This window comes from Doryrhamphus excisus, chromosome 8, assembly GCF_030265055.1.
Source record: "Doryrhamphus excisus isolate RoL2022-K1 chromosome 8, RoL_Dexc_1.0, whole genome shotgun sequence".
Taxonomy (NCBI): domain Eukaryota; kingdom Metazoa; phylum Chordata; class Actinopteri; order Syngnathiformes; family Syngnathidae; genus Doryrhamphus; species Doryrhamphus excisus.
This window is the reverse complement of record NC_080473.1, coordinates 2,135,277-2,155,962: the sequence shown is the minus strand read 5'-3', so window position 1 is coordinate 2,155,962 and position 20,686 is coordinate 2,135,277. Positions and strand designations below refer to the sequence as shown.

Here is a 20,686-nt window from a genome sequence, read left to right as displayed (position 1 = left end):
CTATGTAAATAAAACTATACAGGCTATGACTATAATACAGTGAGGATATGTACAGGGATATAAATGACTATAATATGGCTATTGTAGATTATACAGATTATAAACAGTATGGGTATGACAATATATAATAACAGTAATATATACAGTATTGCAATGGAGTGACTAGGGTATGGAAATGACTATAATATGGCTATTGTAGATTATACAGATTATAAACAGTATGGATATGACAATATATAATAGCAGTAATATGTACAGTATTGCAGTGAAGTGACTAGAGTAGAGTATATCTTTTATATCTTTTATTATATCTTTAGAACGCAAAGAAAAGAGAAAGACGTGCGTGTTCCTGTCTCGTATAAGGATTGTGGATGATGGGCAAAACAAAATAAAAAAGCGCTTTTCCTGACGTGGCCCCTTTAAGAGGGCGTGGTCCGTTTTTCCACTTGGGGAGCAGGAGCAGGAGCAGCTGGGTGTTTGAGCGGGCTTCAAGTAAAAAACAAACAGCTAACATGCTAACTGCTAGTGCTATCAAACAACCAACTGCTTTTGTCGCCATAAAGAGAGAAATGTACAAAGCGGTGTCAGTGCATTTCCAACTGGAGCCAAGTGAGTCCTGGCGTGTTCTGCTGCTTGAATATAAAGTGACTGCAATGTGGAAAGGAGCTAAGCTAACAGACGCCACACTATTCCATTAGTCACTAGTCATTAGAGTGAAACTTTTATTGACTTGCTACCCGTGACTTTGTCGAATTGATTCACAAAGATATGTGTGTTCACCTTGCTTAGTCTTAGTGTGTTAGTTGAGGCCGGGCGTAGATAGATTTATATAATTACCATGAGGCATGTGTATATAATGTTTAGCTAATAAGTGTAGCTTTAAACACCACACACATTTAGCATATTAATGCCTCAAATATAGCTCTTAAAACTCACAGACGTCTGCACGATAGTGGACCCATGGAAACACACAAATTTCAAATTTCAACCAGTTATATGTCACAAACCAGTATGATGTTACAAAGATGCACAGACAGTAAAATAAAGATAGAGCTACATAGAAAATACATATATGTACAGTAAGCACATGTTAATGAAATACAGTATCATCTGTTGTCATCACAACTGGGTCCACACATTGGACCACACCAGTACTAGTTGTCCTAACCGCTTTTTCACTTTTGTAATTGTTTTGTCTGCAGCGGACAGGTTGTGGACCTCAGAAGGCCGTTAGCAGCGCCCCTACACTCTATGACTGAATGGTAAGTCGCTGCCAAACATGGAACATACACTAGGTCAACTTGCTAATAGACAAGTAAATCAGAAATCAACTGTGTCTAGAAGATAAGTGACCAATCTTGTGGCATGATATTTATAAGTGACATTATGTACAGTAAGTCTATTTATCACGTCTCCCTCTTTATTGTGGGGCCGCCTCCATCTCTAATCCAGACTGCTTGCCTGTTGGAACTCTGTGAGCTTACCATCATTTTCTGTCATGGTGAAAAAATATTGGCATGCCAGAGATGACAATGTTTTTGGACACATGTATGGAATAGCACCAAATCAAATTTTGGCCAGCGTCACTTTGTGATTGGCTGGACAAAAGACATCCATATGGTATGATCTTTTTGTCTGTTTTCCTGTTTGTGTTTACTGGTAGCGGGTAACAGGGTCCAAACAGGGGAATGCTCTCCCATGATGCTGCGATTGGCCTCAGCGTGTCCATCCTCTGAGCCTCCACCCCTCCTCCCGAGGCTCATTAACCCGAAGCCAAATTGTAAACATGATGATGTCACTGTGTCACTATGTCCTTGACATCACAACCAGGACACCAACAAGTTCACGTAAGTTGAACCTGTATGGTTCACGTCGCTGTTTGTAAGAATTAGCGACACCTCACCTGTCCCGTTTGATTGTTTTATGTGGCCAGCATAAACCTGGAAATAATAAAATAAAACACACTTATTTATAATATTAAAAAAATATTTATGTATAAATATTTTAGCTCTTAATTGATTAAAATATTCCATCGATTAATCATATTTTGTCCATAGTTAACATAGTTAACTCAGAATTGCATTTAATCCTTATCTACGTATAATAAGTAGGGGAAATCTCTGTGGTAAATTATTCGATGTGCCGCTACAACGATAATTACATTCATTCATTCATTTTCTACCGCTTTTCCTCACGAGGGTCGTGGGGGTGCTGGAGCCTATCCCAGCTGTCTTCGGGCGAGAGGTGGGGCACACCCTGGACTGGTCGCCAGCCAATCACAGGGCACATATAGACAAACAACCATTCACACTCACATTCGTACCTATGGACAATTTGGAGTCGCCAATTAACCTAGCATGTTTTTGGAATGTGGGAGGAATCCGGAGTACCCGGAGAAAACCCACGCATGCACGGGGAGAACATGCAAACTCCACACAGAGATGGCCGAGGGTGGAATTGAACCCTGGTCTCCTAGCTGTGAGGTCTGCGCGCTAACCACTAGGTCGCCGTGCCGCCCTAATTACATCCAATTTTATGTAAAAATATATCAATTTTGGAACTCTAGGCCATTATTTAAAACAATACAGTCAACAAGCATATTTTTACTGCCCGTGTAATCCGTGATAAGTCATAACACAGCGACAGTAAATACAAATAGCTTTGGGCTTTGGGCTTTGAAGCTAACTTTACCAATCAAAATACTCTTTTCTTTCTCCATTTCCCATCAATATTTGTTCCAGCTTGTGGCTACAGAGTTTCTATGCTTCATTGAAACTACGGTGTGGGCCAAGGGTCAAACGGGAGCAGCGTATGTTCACACATGTCAAAAAAATTGCTGCTATAAAAGGAAACTTGTTTTTTCCCGCAGAAAACACATCTTATTCATCCTTAGTCCATCATTTATAAATCTGTAATAGTATACAATGCATACAGTACATACTGTGTACACAGTGTGTACCTGACACGTACGCTGAACTGACGAAACAGCGTCACATCCCGTACTGCATATGCTCCGTTACTAGAATGACAATAGGTAAGCAGTGTGAACCATCCGCGAACCACCAATAACGTCAGAGTGAGCAGGAAGCGGACCCCACAACTGATGTGAGCACAGTTGTCGGCTGCGGATGCGGTTCCATCTGAGGACCTGTACATTTTATAATGTGTTTAACAAGTGTGTGAGGCATATTTAGGGCTTCAACCTGGATTGTGGATTGAGCTTGTTAGCTTCCGCCTTCGCACGTGATCAATGGCAGTTGATAGAAGAGGGTTGTGGTGCTGAATCTAATAATTACAGCAAGTCAATTGGAGGAGAACGTCAACGTGATAATCTACAGCTGGAGGCGGGTGAGTGTCTTGCTCAAGGACACAGTGACTGGGATGGAAAAAGCCAGGTTTGAACTAGCAAGCAATTCGGTTTCTGAACTGCCTGCTCCACCTCCTGAGCCCTTGCCACCCTTAAAGGTCTTGTTCAATTTGCAACATCGACTGGGCAAATATTAAAATATCATCTTGAACTGATAATGCAATCTGAAGGAACACATTGTTCCATGTTTGACAACAAGACTGCACAAGGAGATCTGGAACTCAGAACACAAACACTTGATAACAGAAAGCAATAGAAAGAATAATTCATCTTCCTCCATAGATACATAGAGCAGCCTTGACCTATGACCTCTGCTCACAGAAAAGACAAGTGTTGTTTCCTCCAAAGCAAATCTTTATCTATCTCTCTCTCTCAGACACACACACACACACACACACACATACACACACAAAGTAGAGGACCAATGAGGCGTGAGCATCAGTGACATTTAGAGCATAAAAGCGTGGCATGCGCAGGACATGTGGCAGTCAGCATGCTGAATCAGTCTCGAGTGGACGTGTTGGTCTTGACGGGTTTTCAGGAGCTGCATGCGCTCAGGTTCCTCTACGTGTGCGTAACATGTGCAGCTTACGTGCTGATCGTGGTGTTCAATGTGTCGTTGGTGCTGTTGGTCTGCAAGCACGGCGCTCTGCACCAGCCCGTGTACATCTTCTTAGCCAACCTGATGTGCAACACTCTGATCGGCTGCACCGCCTTCTACCCCAAACTGCTGCACGACCTGCTGAGCGACGTGCAGCTCATCACGCCCGCAGGCTGCCTGCTACAGGCCTTCTTCGTGCATGTCTATGTTTCTGTGGAGTGTATCATGCTGACGGTCATGGCGTACGACAGGTACGCTGCTGTCGTACACCCTCTGAGCTATCACAGCCTCCTCTGCCCCTCTGCTGTGTCCAAGCTGCTTGCTGTCTCATGGACGTTGCCTGTTGTAGTGTACGCCGGCCTGCTGTCCGCCAGCGGGACTCTGCTGCTGTGCAGGTCCCACGTGGGCCGCATCTACTGCGACAACCAGTCCGTCACACGCCTATCCTGTGTGCACATCTCGTTGATGAGACATTTTGAGCTGCTGATAGTCATCACCTTTGTTTTTACGCCTCTGGTGTTGGTTTTCTGCTTCTACGTGAGAATCCTCATCATCAGCTTCCAGCTGTCTAAGAGCAGCAGAGCCAACAAAGCCCTGTCCACATGCATCCCTCACCTGGTCACCTACGTCAGCTTTGTCACCAGCGTCGTCTTCGAGGTGGTGCAGCCTGCACTCGCGACCAAAAACCTGCCTCATGCCTTCACGGTCGTCATGTCCATGGAGGGCTTCCTGGTGCCACCGCTGATCAACCCGCTCATCTACGGCCTCAAACTCCCACTCATCAGGCAGCACGTCAGGCAGGTCTTTCACACTCGGCCACGTGCCAAGGCTGCCGGCCCCGTTATCTGATTACAGCGCTTGGCATCTGAAAGAATCATCAGGCTCGCATTGACCGGGTTTACCCAATCTGTCTGTTTACGCTGCAGGTGCCTTGGCAGACATCCGATACAGATCAGCTTTTTTATCCACATTTGGAACAAGACAGATGCCGATCTGACAGTATCCAAATGCATGTGTTTTTTTGCCTCTCTACGCCACAAAGCATACATAAACAGTACTTGGAAGCAAAATGATCTGAATTGTGTCGTTTGAGGTTTGTGGTGTAAGTCTGGCCTTTGGGTTACATGATGTGTTCCGTATGGCTCAAACCTCAGCATATGGTCACAATATTTGGTGAACATCACAAATGTGTCGCCACCGTCTAAACACATAAGAGGATATAGACTGCTTCCATCATATCACAAAGCTTCATCATATGTGATCTGTTATTCTATTGTCCTGGTTAGAAGATCATAGACCCGCTTTCTTCAGGAACATTTGATTTAAAAAAAAGTGACTTTCTTTGTTCAGCTTTCACCTTAGGAGCAAATTTTAGGCCCACATACATATGCCTCCTGAAGGTCCCCCCACCCATACTCCCACAAATACCTCCTCCACCTGTACACACACAAACACACCTTATGTTGTTTTGCTATAGTGTGTGAATTGTGTTGTTTTAGGTGTGAACTCACAGCATTGGATATCAACTGGCAGACCTATTTTTGAAGTCCAAAAGTGGTACTTCAAAAAAATTGCGACAGCAACTGTACAATAATATGTCACGTACTCCCAACTTGCAGGTTAAAAAGTTGACCAGGGAGTCCAAATTTAAAGTTGAAGTGCACTCAATATGTGCTTTTTTGCAGTGTGTCACGCCGTGAGAAACATCAAAATATAACTGTATACTGTTAAGATAAATAAAACCTTGCGTTCAGAAAAAAGATTCATGTCAGTGATAACAATTGTGATGATTGGACACCACATGATTTTTAAATATCAATCCAAAATGAACTAAATAAAGTTGTATTCATGTGGAGTCATTTGGGTCCATAACTGGCTAGCTTCTGCAGCTGGTGTGTGATAGAAGTGTAACGCATTTTTACTCAATTCACCTCCATGGCTCTGCCTTGGAGATGACCACGAACCAAGGAGCGATTGTGGTGCTGACACATAGCTTCTTCATTCACACTTCACATAAAGGAAATGGAACAGTTAATATTCAAGTCAATTTCTCAGTATTGTAACAATGCACTACAAAATAACGTTGAGTACATATAATATGGGAATATCAAATAAATACATCCATCCTTTCTCTATGCCGCTTATCCTCACCAGGGTCGGGGGGGTATGCTGGAGCGAGAGGTGGGATAAACCCTGGACTGGTGGCCAGCCAATCACAGGTCACATATAGACAAACAACCATTCACACTCACATTCATACCTATGGACAATTTGGAGTCGCCAATTAAACTAGCATGTTTTTGGAATGTGGGAGGAAACCGGAGTACCCGGAGAACGCCGGGCATGCACGGAGAGAACATGCAAACTCAAAAATCAAACCCAGGTCTTCCTGATTGTGTGGCCAACATGCTAACCACTCGATCACCGTACAGCAATATCAAATAAATGATTAACAAAAAGCACTAATGTGGCGCCTAAACAAAGCCAAACCATTATGATGCTTCTCTTCACATAAAGGAAATGAAACACCAGATAGTAACCAATAGGAAACAAAAAACAAAAAATACAACCAAAAGGGACAAGAACAACAGAAAGTGAGCTGCACAACTACAGGGACCCCTGCTAGCACAATTAAAAAACTGGCTACAGAAGCAAAACGGAAGCCATTCAAGGCGTTTCTCATGCTAAGGTGGCTAAGGTTTAGTAAGATTGCGTCTTCAGCCAATCAGAGAACTTGGGTTGGGCGGGTGTTTAGAGCACATCCAAAGTGCCGGGTAGTAGATACAGCATAGCGAGAGATGGCGAATGAGGAGGACTCTAGTGAGAAGACACTACTTTAACCTTGTTGAGGTCAAAGGTAAAAATGTAAAAAAAGTCAAATGTACATTATGTCCCCGGAAAAAAAAAACTTTGTCCACGTCTTGTGTGAGCAACTCAAACCTACAGAAACCTAAATTGTGTGTGTGTGTGGGGGTTAGCAGGGCCGATTAATGCAATAGTTACTTTTACTGGTCACTAGTTAGGTAGTGGAGTTACTTTTTTGGAGAAGTAACTAGTAACTATAATCAATTACTTTTTTTAACTCACTAGTCAGCCAGAAATCCTACATACGTACATACATACTAATACTATGTAGAAATACTACAAACCCTTGCTTGAAAAAACAATGAACAGCCTGAGCCCAGTCATTGTTATCAAATAAGCAAACGTCCTTGATCACAGCACAAGTGTCACTCACAGGTTTGTTTTTTTCAGTCTCGCTCTTGCGCTCTCTCGCTCACACACACACACACACAAAGTAGAGGACCAATGAGGCGTGAGCATCAGTGACATTTAGAGCATAAAAGCGTGGCATGCGCAGGACATGTGGCAGTCAGCATGCTGAATCAGTCTCGAGTGGACGTGTTGGTCTTGACGGGTTTTCAGGAGCTGCATGCGCTCAGGTTCCTCTACGTGTGCGTAACATGTGCAGCTTACGTGCTGATCGTGGTGTTCAATGTGTCGTTGGTGCTGGTGGTCTGCATGCGCGACGCTCTGCACCAGCCCATGTACATCTTCTTAGCCAACCTGATGTGCAACACTCTGATCGGCTGCACCGCCTTCTACCCCAAACTGCTGCACGACCTGCTGAGCGACGTGCAGCTCATCTCGCCCGCAGGCTGCCTGCTACAGGCCTTCTTCGTGCATGTCTATGTTTCTGTGGAGTGTATCATACTGACCGTCATGGCGTACGACAGGTACGCCGCCATTGTGCACCCTCTGAACTATAAGGACCTCCTTTGTTCCTCTGCTGTGTCCAAACTGCTCGCTGTCTCGTGGACGTTGCCTGTTGTGGGGTACGCCGGCCTGCTGGCCGCCAGCGGTACTCTGCCGCTTTGCGGGTCCCATGTGGGCCGCATCTTTTGCGACAACAGGTCCATTACACACCTATCCTGTGTGGACATCTCGCTGATTAGTCTGTTTGAGCTGCTGATGGCCGCTTCTGTCGTTTTCCTGCCTCTGGTGTTGATCTTCTGCTTCTACGTGAGAATCCTCATCATCAGCTTCCAGCTGTCTAAGAGCGGCAGAGCCAACAAAGCCCTGTCCACATGCATCCCTCACCTGGTCACCTACGTCAGCTTCGTCGCCAGCATCGTCTTCGTGGTCGTGCAGCCTGCATTAACAGCCAAGAACCTGCCTTACGCCTTCACGGTCGTCATGTCCATGGAGGGCTTCCTGGTGCCGCCGCTGCTCAACCCGCTCATCTATGGCTTCAAAATGACGCTTATCCGGCAGCACATGAGGCAGCTCTTTCACACTCAGCCACTCGTCCAAGCCGCTGACCTCGTCGTTTGAACAGAGCACTTGGCACCTCATTGAATCATCAGACTTGCATTGACCGGGTTTACCCAATCTGTCTGTTTACGCTGCAGGTGCCTTGGCAGACATCCGATACAGATCAGCTTTTTTTAATCCACATTTAGAACGGGCCAGATGCCGATGTGACGATATCCCTTTTCATGTGTTTTTTTTCCCTCTGTACACGGCTACAAAGCTTACACAAACAGTACATGGAAGCAAGAAGATCTGAATTGTGTCGTTTGAGGCTTGTGGTGCAAGTCTGGCCTTTTGGGTTACGTGATGTGTTCTTCAAGTACTTGTGTGACTGACATTTTCTCTAAACCTCCAAAATAAAAGTCTTGATTTTCAGCATCACATGGCGCAAATGTCAGCTGATGTTGAAAATCACTGCGTTACTGTATATGGACTTAAAGGTAACTATGGGGTTGTTATGTCATGTCTAGGTTTTCCTATGATAGAACCACAAAAATATTCAATTTATTGAATAGGGTAAGGAACCAATTAACTGCAATACACAAAGGAAAACGTCTAAATACAAGAAATACTCCTTTTTTTGGAAAACAAACCAATCATTGTAAGCATTTGGCTGCCTATTTTTAGCTTTATTTCCCTGTCTCGTCTCTCCTTTCTCTTCTGGCAGCCTGATTTTGCGGGGGACAAGATGCTGCGTCGCTTTAAGCAGCATGTATGAATGAGTCGTTCAGCATTTGGCTGCAATAGCAGGTGGGTGTAGGTAGCTCAGACAGTCCAAAAAGCAAAGCAGTCCAAGTTTATTGACGTTGATTTATGTAACTGACAAATAATTGCCGCCTCTGACTGAAACAATAAGCTAAGCTCATTCATAGTTGATGATGAAACAGTGTTGACCTATAAACTCAGTTGGGGAGGGGTTTTTTTTCACTCCAAAGCAAGTCTCTGTAGAGTAGAGGACCAATGAGGGGTGAGCATCAGGGACATCTAGAGCAGGGGTGCTCATTAAGTCGATCGCGATCTACCGGTCGATCGCGGAGGTGGTACTGGTCGATCGCTGGTCGATCGCGGCGTGACATTAAAAAAATATCATCCCAGCATCAATGCCGTCACTTGATTGATATACAGGGCAGCCATTCAGATGACAACTGAATGTTGCCCTTCGGGCGACCAATCAAATCAAACAACGTCTCTAAGTGCAGCAGAACTTACGATGTCAGCCTATCATCCATCCCCGTTACTTGATTGACATACAGGACAACCAGTCAGATGACAACTGAATTTTGACCTTTAGGTCACCGCTCATGCGTAAACAACGATGCAAAGTGCTAAGCTAGTCGGCGAATTGCGAGATTTTAAGCCCTCGCTAAAGTTTATGGTCACTAAAATGAGTGAAGGAGCTGGACCAAGTAAAAAGGCAAAAAACATATCACTTCCATACGGATATGGAATATTATACGGATATTATGATACGGATATTATCCATGACTGATAAACATTTGGAAGTGTGCTTGAGGCTGGCTATCAGCAGCTACTGTCCGGACTATGCATCCCTGGCTGGTTCAATTCAGTGCAAGTCATCAAAGTAAACTCAGGTAATTACAAAAAATGTTAATAGTTAATTATGTGTGTTTTGCAATATTGGCTCATTTGGTTATGTAAGGTACATCAACATACATTGTACGTACAAATAATCCTCAATACATTTGAAAATAAATAGATGTTTTGCATTTTTGTAGTGGGTAGATCATTTTGACTCGGTCATTTTAAAAGTAGCTCGCATGCTGAAAAAGTGTGAGCACCCCTGATCTAGAGGATAAAAGTAAGGCGTGCACTTGACATGTGGCAGTCAGCATGCTGAATCAGTCTCAGGTGGTCTTGGTCTGGACAGGTTTTCAGGAGCTGCATGCGTTCAGGTTCCTCGACGTGTCCGTGACATCACTCAACTCCTGCCTAAAAATCCAACAACACTATTCTTGTTTCAGCTTCCACCATTTGGTCCTTTGCTCTGCCTTTGGCCTCTTCATTTTCCTCATTCTACACACAACCGTCCTATGCTGTCTGGCTACACTTTCACCTACCACTACTTTGCAGTCACTGATCTCCTTCAGATTACAGTGTAGGAGTACCTGTGTACTCCTAACTCCACTCTTATAGGTCACACTATGTTCCTCTCTCTTCTGGAAGAAAGTATTCACACAGCCATTTCCATCCTTTTGGCAAAGTCAAAACACCATCTGTCCTGCATCCCTCTCCTGAATACCAAACCTGCCCATCACTTCTATTTCCTGCACCAACAAGTCCATTCAAGTCTGCCCCAATGACAACTCTTTGCCTTCTCAGGATGCTCTGCATCACTTCATTAAGGTCCAGACGGAATTTCAGTTTTTCCTCCAACTCACATCCTACTTGTGGGGCATACCCACTAACAACATTGAACAACACACCTTCAATTTCAATATCTGGCACACGTTTTACCTTCAGGACATTCTTAACCAACTCCTCCTTCAGAATAACTCCTACTCTATTTCTCTTCCCATCTACACCATGATAGAACACCTTGAACCCTGTTCCTAAACTTATAGCCTTGCTACCTTTGCACCTGGTCCCTGAACACACAGTATGTCTACCTTCCTCCTCTGCATCATGTCAACCAACTCTCTATCGTTTCCTGTCATACTTCCAACATTCAAAGTCCCTACTCTCAAGTCTAGGTTTTTGCCGCTCCTCTTCTCTGTCTTCTTACGGGCACATCTTCCTCCTCTCCTTCTTTGACCAACAGTAAACTAATTTCCACCGGCACCCTGAAGGTGAACAGCACCGATGGCAGTCGTTGTTAACCTGGGCCTCGACCGATCCGGTATGGAAGTCATGTTGTTGATTTGCATAGTTGGTCGGATGCCCTTCCTGACACAACCCTCTGTATTTATCCAGGCTTAGGACTGGCAAAACAAGGCACTGACTTGAACCCCATTGAGGCTACATTGATAGCTGACTGTAATCTTTTTTTTTTTTTACAATATCAATGAGATGCCATTATAAAAATCTGGAGGAATTTTATTTTTCCAAAATGTATTACAAGATCTTTACGAATCACTCCATCTGATCATGTTTCACTTGCCCACACCACTTTGGTTGGTGTGTGTTTGTGTGGTTGGCGTTCGGTTTGAGCTTCTTAGCAAACGAAGCAAAAATGAGAACCTTCTGACTGCAGTCTAGCCTGAAGACGAGCGTAAATGCTCAGTTTCTGCTTTGACCTTTGGCATCCCAGTCCATCCGTTATGTGGTCCCTCAGCTTCAGGAAAACTACAGGAGCTAGGAGACCTGCTCCTGTCTCTGCAGGACACATGGACAAAGTCAACTGATTTGGTTTTGGGCCTATAAGCGTGGGACATCCTCCTCCCAGTCCTGATCCCGATCACGACCTTGCCATACTGGTCTACCTCTCTGCGCTGATTTTGTATCGAAGGATGAAGTAAGCAATGAGCCGCAGAGAGAAGAAGAAAATGGCCAGGATGACAAAGTCCAGGTATAGTTTGGCGTCCATCATGTCCAGTTCCTGCAGGATGGCGTCAGACTTCTGGAAGTGACACGTGTCGTCTCGTTCACAGTGAAGATCCTCTCGCTCCAGACCGTAGATGGACAGGATGACTCCCTCGAAACCGTATCTGACACACCAGACAGGAAAAAATCAAGTACAGTTCATCCGTGATCTGTGGTGACCTGTGATAACAATGTCACAAAAATGCATGCAATGTCGCACAGCGCCCCCACCTGACATAGGAGATGTAGGATATCCACTGCAGGTACCAGGGGATTGTATCAAAACTCACAAAGAAGCCAGAAAACAGCAGAACCGGAATCGCTGTGACCGGACCCACAAATGTGGCCACCTGCAGGAAGCAGAAGTCAAGACTCCGAAGTCCTCTTATTTTGAAAGTACTTCCTGACCTGCAGCGACGTGGACGCAGCCCCAATCAGCAGGCCGAGACTTTGTGCCACCAGAGAGGTCATGACTCCGAGGGACAAGAAGAGGAAGAAGCGTGTGGCGTCTGGAGGCTGAGCCGTCATCCAGTACACGATACTGCAGTACACCACCGGGAATATGACCTGCACGTCAGCCACACAGGTCAGTACGCCTCGTCAGAGCTTACCGGGAGGGGGCGGTGTAAACTTGACCTGGAAAGGAACGTCGGCCATGGTCTTGGCTAAGTAGAAAGCCTTGAGACTGTACCAGTAGTTGAGATGTTCCCTCAGGAAAACGGCCATCTCCAGAGGAACTGCAGCACACAAAGTCAAAACTTCTGATTGTTGGCTTCATAGGAATGTGTGAAAGAGAAGGTTTCTAGCCTTTTCAGTACACACTGTTGTCTGTTTATTGGTGGATAGAGAACTGGGAAGTGACCGCGCTGAGGTGACTCACATGTGAGAACAGTTGGCATGAGAGCGGCGAACATGAGGAACAACATGGAGAAGAAGAGGAAGCCCGAATTACTGAGGACTTTTTTGGCTTCGTTGCCGATGCCCAGGTACAGCAAACCAATCAGAATTCCGATCCCGATGTGGGAGGAGATCCTCAGGTGAGTCAGCACCTGGACAACCAATGAGAGCGCAGTGAGCAGATGCCGGCCCATCGCAGTGACTGCCAGGCACAGCATCTCACCGAGTCTCTTAGGATGCTGAGGATGGTTCTCCTGAACAGAATGAAGAACTGGACCATGCAGCTGGCTGAGAAACTGTGGCAACCTTCAGATGATGACTCCTGATGAGCAAAACGTAATGACACAAGTTGTTTTTGTGACGCAGACCCATCTATTCGTGTTTCACCTCATCAGCTCGCTGCCACATCACCATGTGGGGCTTAGAGTCTCCGTTCAGCTCAGTCTGCTGTTCGCCTTCCAGCTTCCTGTTCTGCACGGCTGTTACCAGGCGCACCATCTGATCCCCGTACTCCCCCGACGCCACCTCCATCACTGAGAGACAACGTGACAAGGTCAGGCGATAACGTCCACGGTCCCAAGCGCATGTCCACTAGAGATCATCTCCTGGTGCCTCCTGACATAACTGCTCAAGTCTCTGTTTGGACCTTTCTGATTGAACACTTTGTGGAGTCCTACCAAAGTCGGCGGGGTTGTGGTAAGTAGGGCAGTTGAGTCCGAGGTCTCTCAGGTACGGAACCAGACTGGAGACGTTTCCTCTATAGATGCACTGACCCTGACTCAGCACATAGAGCTGCAACACACACACACACACATCGGGTGGTTGATGATGTCCGCTCCACTCTGCTCGATGAGTGCAATCACCTTGTCAAAGAGCTCAAAGAGTTTGGCACTTGGTTGGTGGATGGTGCAGATGACGGTGCGGCCGCCTCGAGCCAGAGCCTTCAACAGGGACACCACCTGGAAACATGAGGAACTGTCCAACCCACTGACACACACGCACACACACAAGCAAAATGAGTTGTGGTCTTCTAGTATTGTTGTGTATGATATGCATGCTGCTGTAACGGAGGCTTACATTATAGCTACACTGTGTGCTGACAATGTGGTGTAGTACAATATTGAAAGCATGGTACATTAAGTGTCAGGTATATTAGCATTGTGATGCAACAAATGTGTGTTGTGTTGGCATGGATGCAAAGTGTCAGGTACATTAGCATTGTCATGTAGCAAATATGTGGTATTTTAGCATTGTGATGAAGCAAAGGTGGGTGCATTAGAATGTATGATCAGTGTAGTATATTACCATTGCGATGTAGCAAAGGTGTGGTTTATCAGTGTCCATGATAGGTGTGGTATATTACCATTGCCGTGTAGCAAGTGATTGGTGTATTATCATGCACCTTACGTGTAATTGCGATGTAGGAAAGGTGGGGTGTATTAACATGTATGATTAGCATGTATGATAAGTGTGGTATATTAGTGTTACGATGTAGGAAAGGTGTGGTATATTAGCATGTATAAGTGAGGCTATTAGAATTACGAGGTAGTAAAGGTGTGGTATATTAGAATTACGAGGTTGTAAAGGTGTGGTATATTAGCATATATGATAAGTGTGGTATATTGGATTTTACGAGGTAGTAAAGATGTGGTATATTAGCATGTATGATCAGTGTGGTATATTAGGATTACGAGGTAGTAAAGGTGTGGTATATTAGCATATATAATAAGTGTGGTATATTAGAATTACGAGGTAGTAAAGGTGTGGTATATTAGAATGTATGATAAGTGTGGTATATTACAATTACGAGGTAGTAAAGGTGTGGTATATTAGAATTACGAGGTAGTAAAAGTGTGGTATATTAGCATGTGTGATCAGTGTGGTATATTAGAATTACGAGGTAGTAAAGGTGTGGTATATTAGCATGTATGATAAGTGTGGTATATTACAATTACGAGGTAGTAAAGGTGTGGTATATTAGAATTACGAGGTAGTAAAAGTGTGGTATATTAGCATGTATGATCAGTGTGGTATATTAGAATTACGAGGTAGTAAAGGTGTGGTATATTAGCATGTATGATAAGTGTGGTATATTAGCAAATTAGTATATTAGTAAAGGTGTGGTATATTAGCATGTATGATTAGTGTGGTATATCAATATTATGAGGTAGCAAATGTATAAGAAGTGTGGTATATTAGAATTACGAGGTAGTAAAGGTGTGGTATATTAGCATGTATGATAAGTGTGGTATATTACAATTACGAGGTAGTAAAGGTGTGGTATATTAGAATTACGAGGTAGTAAAAGTGTGGTATATTAGCATGTATGATCAGTGTGGTATATTAGAATTACGAGGTAGTAAAGGTGTGGTATATTAGAATGTATAATAAGTGTGGTATATTAGAATTACGAGGTAGTAAAGGTGTGGTATATTAGCATGTATGATAAGTGTGGTATATTAGCACATTAGTATATTAGTAAAGGTGTGGTATATTAGCATGTATGATTAGTGTGGTATATCAATATTATGAGGTAGCAAATGTGTGGTATATTGCAGACAGACATCTGGGTTGCGACCTGGTGGGTTCGTCAAAGAACATGACGGGTGGGTTGTTGACAAGCTCCAAAGCGATGGCCAGTCTTTTCCTCTGCCCTCCAGACAGGTGAGACGTTCTGGTCTTCACACAGTCCAGTAAACCCAGAGCGATGAGGATCTCCCAGACCTGCACACCACTGTCTTAGCCCTCAGCTGCAGTCACAGAACTTCTCCCCACCTTCACCCACCTTCTCCCGCCGAGCTTCTGCCTTCTCCTGCAGCTTCAGGTTGGCGGACACCTGCAGAAGCAGAAATGTCAGAGGTCAGCTTATAAACACGGGGACACGTGAGGTCACGGGTCAGTAGGCGGTACCATCATAGCTTCCTGCACGGTTAGGTGAGGGAGTAGCATGTCGTCCTGCATGATGTAACAAGACACTTTCCTGAAGGAACGCAGGTCTCTGGGCTGACCGTTGATCAGAATCTCCCCTTTCATTCCCGTCTCCCTGGTTGGGAACACACGGAATGTGGCATCACATTCACTTTTCAGACATGCTGTGCTTTGAACATGCTGCCTTGTCATCTACAATAAACAGTGGACTTGATGCATCTGCCTACCACCCAGCCACAATAAGGTCATTTTGTGTCAAATTTCGATACAGTAAACAGACCAGTTAGTTACTTACAAAATTGTATGAAACGTATAACATTGTAAAAAAGACTCATACGTATGAAAACCGAGGTTGGAATCCACCTATTCCGAAAATGAACATGTCTGTGCTCGTCTCGGCTAGCATTTAAGAGACTTGCAGGCTGCCAATATGGCTGAACGTTTTCCCAACCATCACAATTATATTAAATGGTACTATAACACAAACACTATTATGCATGTTAGCAAACATAAAATATAGAAAACCAGCCTTGCTATAGTGACTCGCTGGGTGTGGTCACCTGTAGCCTGCCAGGATATTCATGAGTGTGGACTTCCCGGCCCCCGAGGGCCCCATGATGGCCACCAGGTCCCCGCTGGTGAACTTCCCAGAGATCCCTCTGAGCAGAGTCTTGTTACCTGAGAGCAGAAGCAAACAAAACCCTTTTGTCTCTTTGTTCCAAACCCCACTTTCACATGTTTTTTTTTCTCATTTAAGTGGACCAGTCCTTCCAGACACAGAGAACCAAGTTAAGTTCATTTCATGTCAAAAATACAGCAAAAACATGAGACTCTGCATATGCAGAGAGGTTGCCATCATGTTATGTTACACACTTACTGTACACATACACATACAAAGAAGTACATCACAAGCACAAGGACTGTACATCTTAGAATATTTATTGCAAGGGAATGAGGACGAGGATTTGTTTGTATGTGCTGAACACAACTTAACCAGATCAAAAGATTAAAGTCATCCACTCTCCTTTTATCGCTCTGACCCACAGTAAACTCTACGCTGCTGTACTTCCCTTCCTCACACCGTGTACGTGAGTACTTCATGGTAATAATGCACACTTCACTGCTGTACAACCATTCATCACACCGTAATATTGATAGCACACGGGTATTTCATGACAATAGTACACGCTACACTGCTGTACTACCATTCATCATAGCATAATAGCTACTGTGCACAAGTATTGCATGACAATAATACACACTACACTACTGTACTACCATTCATCACACCGTAATACTCACATCGCACATTATTTCATGACAGTAACACACTACATTGCTGTACTACCTTTCGTGAAACTAATCATTGTACTACAGTACTTCATGACAGTAATACACACTGTACTTCCCTTCATGAGACTAATAATCATTGTACTACAGTACTATACAACACTAATACACACTGTACTGCTGTACATCCCTTCATGAGACTAATAATCATTGTACTACAGTACTATACAACACTAATACACACTGTACTGCTGTACTTCCCTTCATGACACTAATCATCATTGTACTACAGTACTTCCTGACACAAATACACATTGCACTTCTCTTACTTCTCTTCATGGCACTGTAATATGCATGTACTGTCGTGTTTTATGACACTGTAATACACACTGTACTACAGTACTTCACTTCATCACACTAATAGACACTGTAAAACAGTGCTTCATGACACTGATACACACCGTACTGCTATACTTTAAGTCAAGACACCTAATATGTACTCTACTACAGTACTTTGACATTGATACATTGTACTACTGTACTTCACTTCATGACATTAATATAGACTGTTCTACAGTACTTCTTGACACTAATACATATTGTACTGCCGTACTTCACTTCATACTGTAACATGTACTGTATTACAGTACTTTGTGACTGTACAGTAATTTGCATTGTACTACTGTACTTCACTTCATGACAGTGTAATACACACTGTATGACAGTACCTTTCTTTATGATACTCTACTGCGTCGGTAGACACTCTTGGTACTCTTCTCGTAGTACACGTTATGAGTATTTGGTGGATGTACAGTATAAGGGAAGGTCCAAATATTAAGAACACTTCAGGGAGTCTTTTCCCTGCGTGTTGGCTGTCAGGTGAAACTGCAGCGTAGTCTCGGTCACATGACACCTGAGAAGGACGGCTCTCAGTCAATTGTTGAGAGCCAGCAGAACAAAAAAGCTGTGGACGTGAAGACATGCGAGACTTTAATGACCCCGCTTAAACAATCCCGCAGTCAAAGAATTTCAACGTTTTGGACCCGACCTGTCCTCTGAGGGAGGGGCTGGTGGGCTAGGAGGCGTGTCCAGAGGCTGCCACATGACATTATAATCATAGCGATAACCATCATCACCGTCATTGTGTTAGCCCCATGTCGCTGACAAGAAAGAGTGAGAGTGGGGCTATGTTCTAATCTCAGCTCGAGCTATTCACAGACGCAGATTAACAGATTACACACACACAGTGAAAGGAAGTGAAGTGAACTTTAAACCAGGATGACCTGGTTCTGGTTTTTTTAAGTGCTGTGTTTACATCACATGTACGTACATACATACACACTTTATGGAATGAACCAGTGAGATTTGACCTCACCGCTTCATCTCTTGGCACTAAAACATCTCACAACTACTTTGTATCTACGTACTTTCAAACCAGTTTGAATCTGCTTTCATTCATGTTTCAATTCAGCTGGAGCCTACACCAGTCGGCCTTTAACTCAAAGGACATAATGTAGAAGGTGAAAGTACATTTTGGGGGCTAGCAAACACAGTATTAAAATTTAGCACAAAGTGTTGGAACGCAGCCTATAGGTGGGCTTACCTCTCTTCCTCCACCAGGGTCCCTCTTTGACAGAGTATGACACGTCTCTGAACTCGATGTTGACAGCTGGCCTCCGTGGCAACGAGGAGAACCTCTGGGCTTCTGTCAGGTTGGTGTCCACCCTCCTCTGATGTCCTTGTGCTGGTGGTGGTGATGGCCGCACGTTGTCCACCTGGTCCATGAAGACGCACACGGATCGAGGATCCAGCATCAGGTCTGGAGGCCCATTGGTGTTCTGGAGGAACACACACACTTTTAAAACTCAAATTTGATGGGGCGCATCAGGACACAAAGTGACCTTGTGACCTTTAGGAGAGGTAGTGGACTCACCATGATGATGGCGTTGGTGATGGTCGGGTTGTGGGTGGACCAGACGGCCATCAAGCACGCCATCACTGACAAGACGCTCAGCCGCCTCACAAAGCAATCAGTGAGGACAGGTTCATGTTCACGCTCATGACCACACCTCTGTCCAGTCATCTTTTCACCACACCCCCTTTTAAACACACAGCCACGCCCACTGAGCTGACCAAAGCCCGCCCCTTCCTATGTAGGGTTTCATTTAACATTTACTGCCTATTTACTAAGTTGAGAATATTTAACACATATTGCCTATTTAACAAGTTCAGTATACTTCACTATCATAAAATATTTATCTTTGTCACTTCGGTGATTGTTTCTCCTTGATAAATGTTTTCTTAAAGGTAACCTGCTATTGTTCACTGAAGTCAGTGGCGCCATCTTGTGGTGATGTCAGACAACTGCAGTTTCCACTTAAACCACGCGAAGACTTGACAGTATGTAACACTTTTATTCTCCTTGCCTACAACGACAACAATGTGTTCAGGTCACGGCGGACAAGAGGAACATTCTGCTTGTGATATACAAAAAGATAAGAGCGGCAGCGAGAGAACACATCTGGCACATCAGTTGTCGATTCATTTCATTTTCTTGTCGCTGGCCAGTGAGTCATGGAGTCCGGAAACACATTTTTCAAACTGGTCCATCACCAGAGTCCCGTTCTCGTCAAAGAACGCCGACACTGACTTGGTGAACTCGTATTCCCTCCAAGTCTTCTCCCTGCCGTTGTTGAAAGACAATACCAGCGTGTACTGGTCGTCAAACCTGAAAAGAAGCAAATCTTAACATTCTTGTCTCTGCAGTCACATGATGCTGGAAATCTTTGCGTTCTCACCGTTTAAGGGAGGACGAGAGCACCCAGGTGTAGTCCGGATCCATCCCGGCCGGATCTTTCTGGAGCGCCACCAGGAAAATGTTTTTCTCTTTGTAGTTAGTGTACAGCGTCAGCACGCCCATCATGATGAAGTACGTAATGGGGGCCGTCAAGGACTGCAACACACACACACACACTTGCAACAAAGTAGACATTTGACAAAGGATATGAGATGACACAACAGGCCAGAACCGGTCTGGACTCAGGAAAGGGGTGCAGGTAGTCCCACACCAGTGCCACCATGGCGAACACACAGGACACGGTGCAGATGAACAGGCGACCGTCCACCAGCCCGAAATTCTCCTCGTAGCCGTACTTATCCAGCAGCACCTGTGGGGAACGCCACAGCACAAAGGAAGAAAACTCAGACTATGTGACGTCACAGAACGCTTGAGTGTTTGATCACCGACATTTTTGGCAGCGTCGTCCAAAGAGTTCTTCACAGCCGCTCCGTCCCATTTATCGATCTTCACCGGTTTCTCGTCGATCCGCCACTGAAACACATTAAAGCAACGCCATTATACAGAAAGAAATGCACTCCAATGAATGAATTAGTCGTCCATACGTTACAGAAACAATCTGGAACATGTTTTGCTATTGCTTTAATGTTACATCTTTCATCTTTCACATGCTAGCTTAGCCGAGCACCTACATGTAGCCTGACTAGGAACATTCCACGCCCACTTTAAAGCCGTTAGTGCCTACTATTTAGGGCACTATCTTTTCTTTCTGATCGGCTGTAAAACTTTAAAGCAAAAATAAACGCAAAAAACAACTCGTATTCTTACTTTCTCCAAGAGACCACTCCGTGCAGCTGCCATCTTGCCGTCTTCCGCCCCAAACACAAACCGCGTGACTTGGAAGTTCCTGATTGGTCAAAAAATGACGTCATGTGTTCGTCAGCGATGCCGC

At 44.5% G+C, this 20,686-nt stretch overlaps 4 protein-coding genes and 1 long non-coding RNA gene across 7 annotated transcripts; 3 read left to right on the top strand and 2 right to left on the bottom strand.

The window, feature by feature from the left end:
* The first annotated feature begins 438 nt into the window (after positions 1–438).
* Positions 439–1,846, top strand: LOC131134196 (uncharacterized). The gene is made up of 3 exons (XR_009131361.1): positions 439–609; positions 1,203–1,262; positions 1,664–1,846. It is a non-coding gene; the product is annotated as an uncharacterized LOC131134196 (long non-coding RNA).
* Positions 1,847–1,893: 47 nt separating this feature from the next.
* Positions 1,894–6,963, top strand: LOC131134831 (olfactory receptor 11A1-like). The gene is made up of 2 exons (XM_058080471.1): positions 1,894–4,765; positions 4,895–6,963. The coding sequence occupies exons 1-2, from the start codon at positions 3,861–3,863 to the stop codon at positions 5,058–5,060; spliced, it is 1,071 nt and encodes a 356-aa protein (XP_057936454.1). The 5' UTR covers positions 1,894–3,860; the 3' UTR covers positions 5,061–6,963.
* Positions 6,964–7,063: 100 nt separating this feature from the next.
* On the bottom strand, positions 7,064–19,028 carry abcg1 (ATP-binding cassette, sub-family G (WHITE), member 1). 2 transcript variants are annotated; one of them, XM_058079173.1, is made up of 15 exons: positions 18,871–19,028; positions 18,541–18,775; positions 16,208–16,325; positions 15,630–15,762; positions 15,505–15,555; positions 15,298–15,443; positions 13,583–13,706; positions 13,397–13,511; positions 13,107–13,252; positions 12,943–13,041; positions 12,703–12,871; positions 12,459–12,559; positions 12,231–12,389; positions 12,054–12,172; positions 7,066–11,947 (listed from the first exon to the last, which is right to left on the bottom strand). In XM_058079173.1, the coding sequence occupies exons 1-15, from the start codon at positions 19,018–19,020 to the stop codon at positions 11,719–11,721; spliced, it is 2,094 nt and encodes a 697-aa protein (XP_057935156.1). In that variant the 5' UTR covers positions 19,021–19,028; the 3' UTR covers positions 7,066–11,718. The 2 variants fall into 2 exon arrangements, with proteins under 2 accessions (XP_057935157.1, XP_057935156.1); XM_058079174.1 differs by lacking the exons at positions 18,541–18,775; positions 18,871–19,028 and adding an exon at positions 18,365–18,481 and having other exon boundaries at positions 7,064–11,947.
* On the top strand, positions 7,143–9,379 carry LOC131134195 (olfactory receptor 11A1-like). Its single transcript, XM_058079186.1, has one exon. It carries the CDS (start codon positions 7,347–7,349, stop codon positions 8,301–8,303), a length of 957 nt encoding a protein of 318 aa, XP_057935169.1. The 5' UTR covers positions 7,143–7,346; the 3' UTR covers positions 8,304–9,379.
* Positions 19,029–19,335: 307 nt separating the features above from the next.
* spcs2 (signal peptidase complex subunit 2) lies at positions 19,336–20,644 on the bottom strand. Of its 2 annotated transcripts, none has more exons than XM_058079184.1 (5): positions 20,563–20,644; positions 20,185–20,268; positions 19,945–20,104; positions 19,736–19,871; positions 19,336–19,665 (listed from the first exon to the last, which is right to left on the bottom strand). In XM_058079184.1, the coding sequence occupies exons 1-5, from the start codon at positions 20,593–20,595 to the stop codon at positions 19,479–19,481; spliced, it is 600 nt and encodes a 199-aa protein (XP_057935167.1). In that variant the 5' UTR covers positions 20,596–20,644; the 3' UTR covers positions 19,336–19,478. The 2 variants fall into 2 exon arrangements, with proteins under 2 accessions (XP_057935167.1, XP_057935168.1); XM_058079185.1 differs by lacking the exon at positions 20,563–20,644 and adding an exon at positions 20,427–20,508.
* Between the last annotated feature and the right edge of the window lie 42 nt (positions 20,645–20,686).

Bases quoted from the DNA above. Each gene is read 5' to 3' on its own strand.
- LOC131134195 (XM_058079186.1), top strand. From the start codon at position 7,347: ATGCTGAATCAGTCTCGAGTGGACGTGTTGGTCTTGACGGGTTTTCAG.
- abcg1 (XM_058079173.1), bottom strand. From the start codon at position 19,020: ATGACTGGACAGAGGTGTGGTCATGAGCGTGAACATGAACCTGTCCTC. The intron at 16,326-18,540 runs GTAAGCCCACCT...TTCTGCTCTCAG, and splicing joins ACCCTGGTGGAGGAAGAGAG to GTAACAAGACTCTGCTCAGA. The intron at 13,253-13,396 runs GTAGGACTCCAC...GTTGTCTCTCAG, and splicing joins CCACAACCCCGCCGACTTTG to TGATGGAGGTGGCGTCGGGG.
- LOC131134831 (XM_058080471.1), top strand. From the start codon at position 3,861: ATGCTGAATCAGTCTCGAGTGGACGTGTTGGTCTTGACGGGTTTTCAG. The intron at 4,766-4,894 runs GCAGGTCTTTCA...TTTACGCTGCAG, and splicing joins CTCATCAGGCAGCACGTCAG to GTGCCTTGGCAGACATCCGA.
- spcs2 (XM_058079184.1), bottom strand. From the start codon at position 20,595: ATGGCAGCTGCACGGAGTGGTCTCTTGGAGAAA. The intron at 20,105-20,184 runs GTCGGTGATCAA...CGTTCCCCACAG, and splicing joins TGGACGACGCTGCCAAAAAT to GTGCTGCTGGATAAGTACGG. The intron at 19,666-19,735 runs GTGAGAACGCAA...GCTTCTTTTCAG, and splicing joins CTCTCGTCCTCCCTTAAACG to GTTTGACGACCAGTACACGC.